The sequence below is a fragment of the Egretta garzetta genome, unplaced genomic scaffold, assembly GCF_000687185.1.
Source record: "Egretta garzetta isolate BGI_Z169 unplaced genomic scaffold, ASM68718v1 scaffold892, whole genome shotgun sequence".
Classification (NCBI taxonomy): domain Eukaryota; kingdom Metazoa; phylum Chordata; class Aves; order Pelecaniformes; family Ardeidae; genus Egretta; species Egretta garzetta.
In genome coordinates, this window is record NW_009258807.1 from 15060 (window position 1) to 15719 (window position 660).

General features: G+C 66.8%; 1 protein-coding gene across 1 annotated transcript in view; it reads right to left on the reverse strand.

Moving 5' to 3' along the window:
* CLU (clusterin) overlaps positions 1–648 on the reverse strand; it is a 2503-nt gene extending 1855 nt beyond the window's left edge. The window contains exons 1-2 of the mRNA XM_035889358.1: positions 502–648; positions 180–350 (exon numbers count right to left, since the gene is read on the reverse strand). Of these exons, the coding sequence (XP_035745251.1) occupies positions 180–350; positions 502–648 (318 nt within the window). The remainder of the gene's footprint in view (positions 1–179; positions 351–501) is intronic.
* Positions 649–660: the final 12 nt, after the last annotated feature.

Sequence of the window (660 nt, forward strand, 5' to 3'; positions counted from 1 at the left end):
CCCTCTGCCCCACGCCTGGAGCGCTGCCTGGGGTTGTGGTGACCCCAGGGCAGGACCCGGCCCTTGGCCTTGGTGACCCTCACCCAATTGGGCTGAGCCCATGGATCCAGCCTGTCCGGGTCCCCCTGCAGAGCCCCTTGCCCCACCTCAGCACCACCGGGCGCTGCGGGACCACTCACCTGCCGCCCCACCAGCCCGGAGCCGCTGTGGCACGTGCGGGAGTAGAAGCGCATGCAGGTGTGCTTGAGGCAGGGCTTGCCCTCCTCCCAAAGCGCCAGCATCGTCTCGTTGCCCGCCTCCTGCTTCGCCGCCAGCTGCTGCTCCTTCTCCCGGGCCAACTGCACCGCCTCCTGCAAGGCATCCGCATCCAGCATCCCCCTGCTCCCGGGACACCGGGATCCAGGGCACCGCACCCCCCCAGAGCCCTTCGGATGCACCCGGCCCACCCAGGGGACTCCGTGTACCAGGGTCGGCGCAAGCACCCTCCTCCTCCTCACTCACCTCCTTCCTCCTCTTGGTCTCCTCCAGCGTGTGCAGGATGGCTTGGTGGTCCTTACTGGTCTTGTCCATGAGGGTCTTCATCTGCTTCACCCCGTTGATGGCATTTTCCACCTCTGTGTGGCTGTATTTGCTGCCAGCTGCCGACATCTCTGCAGGGGT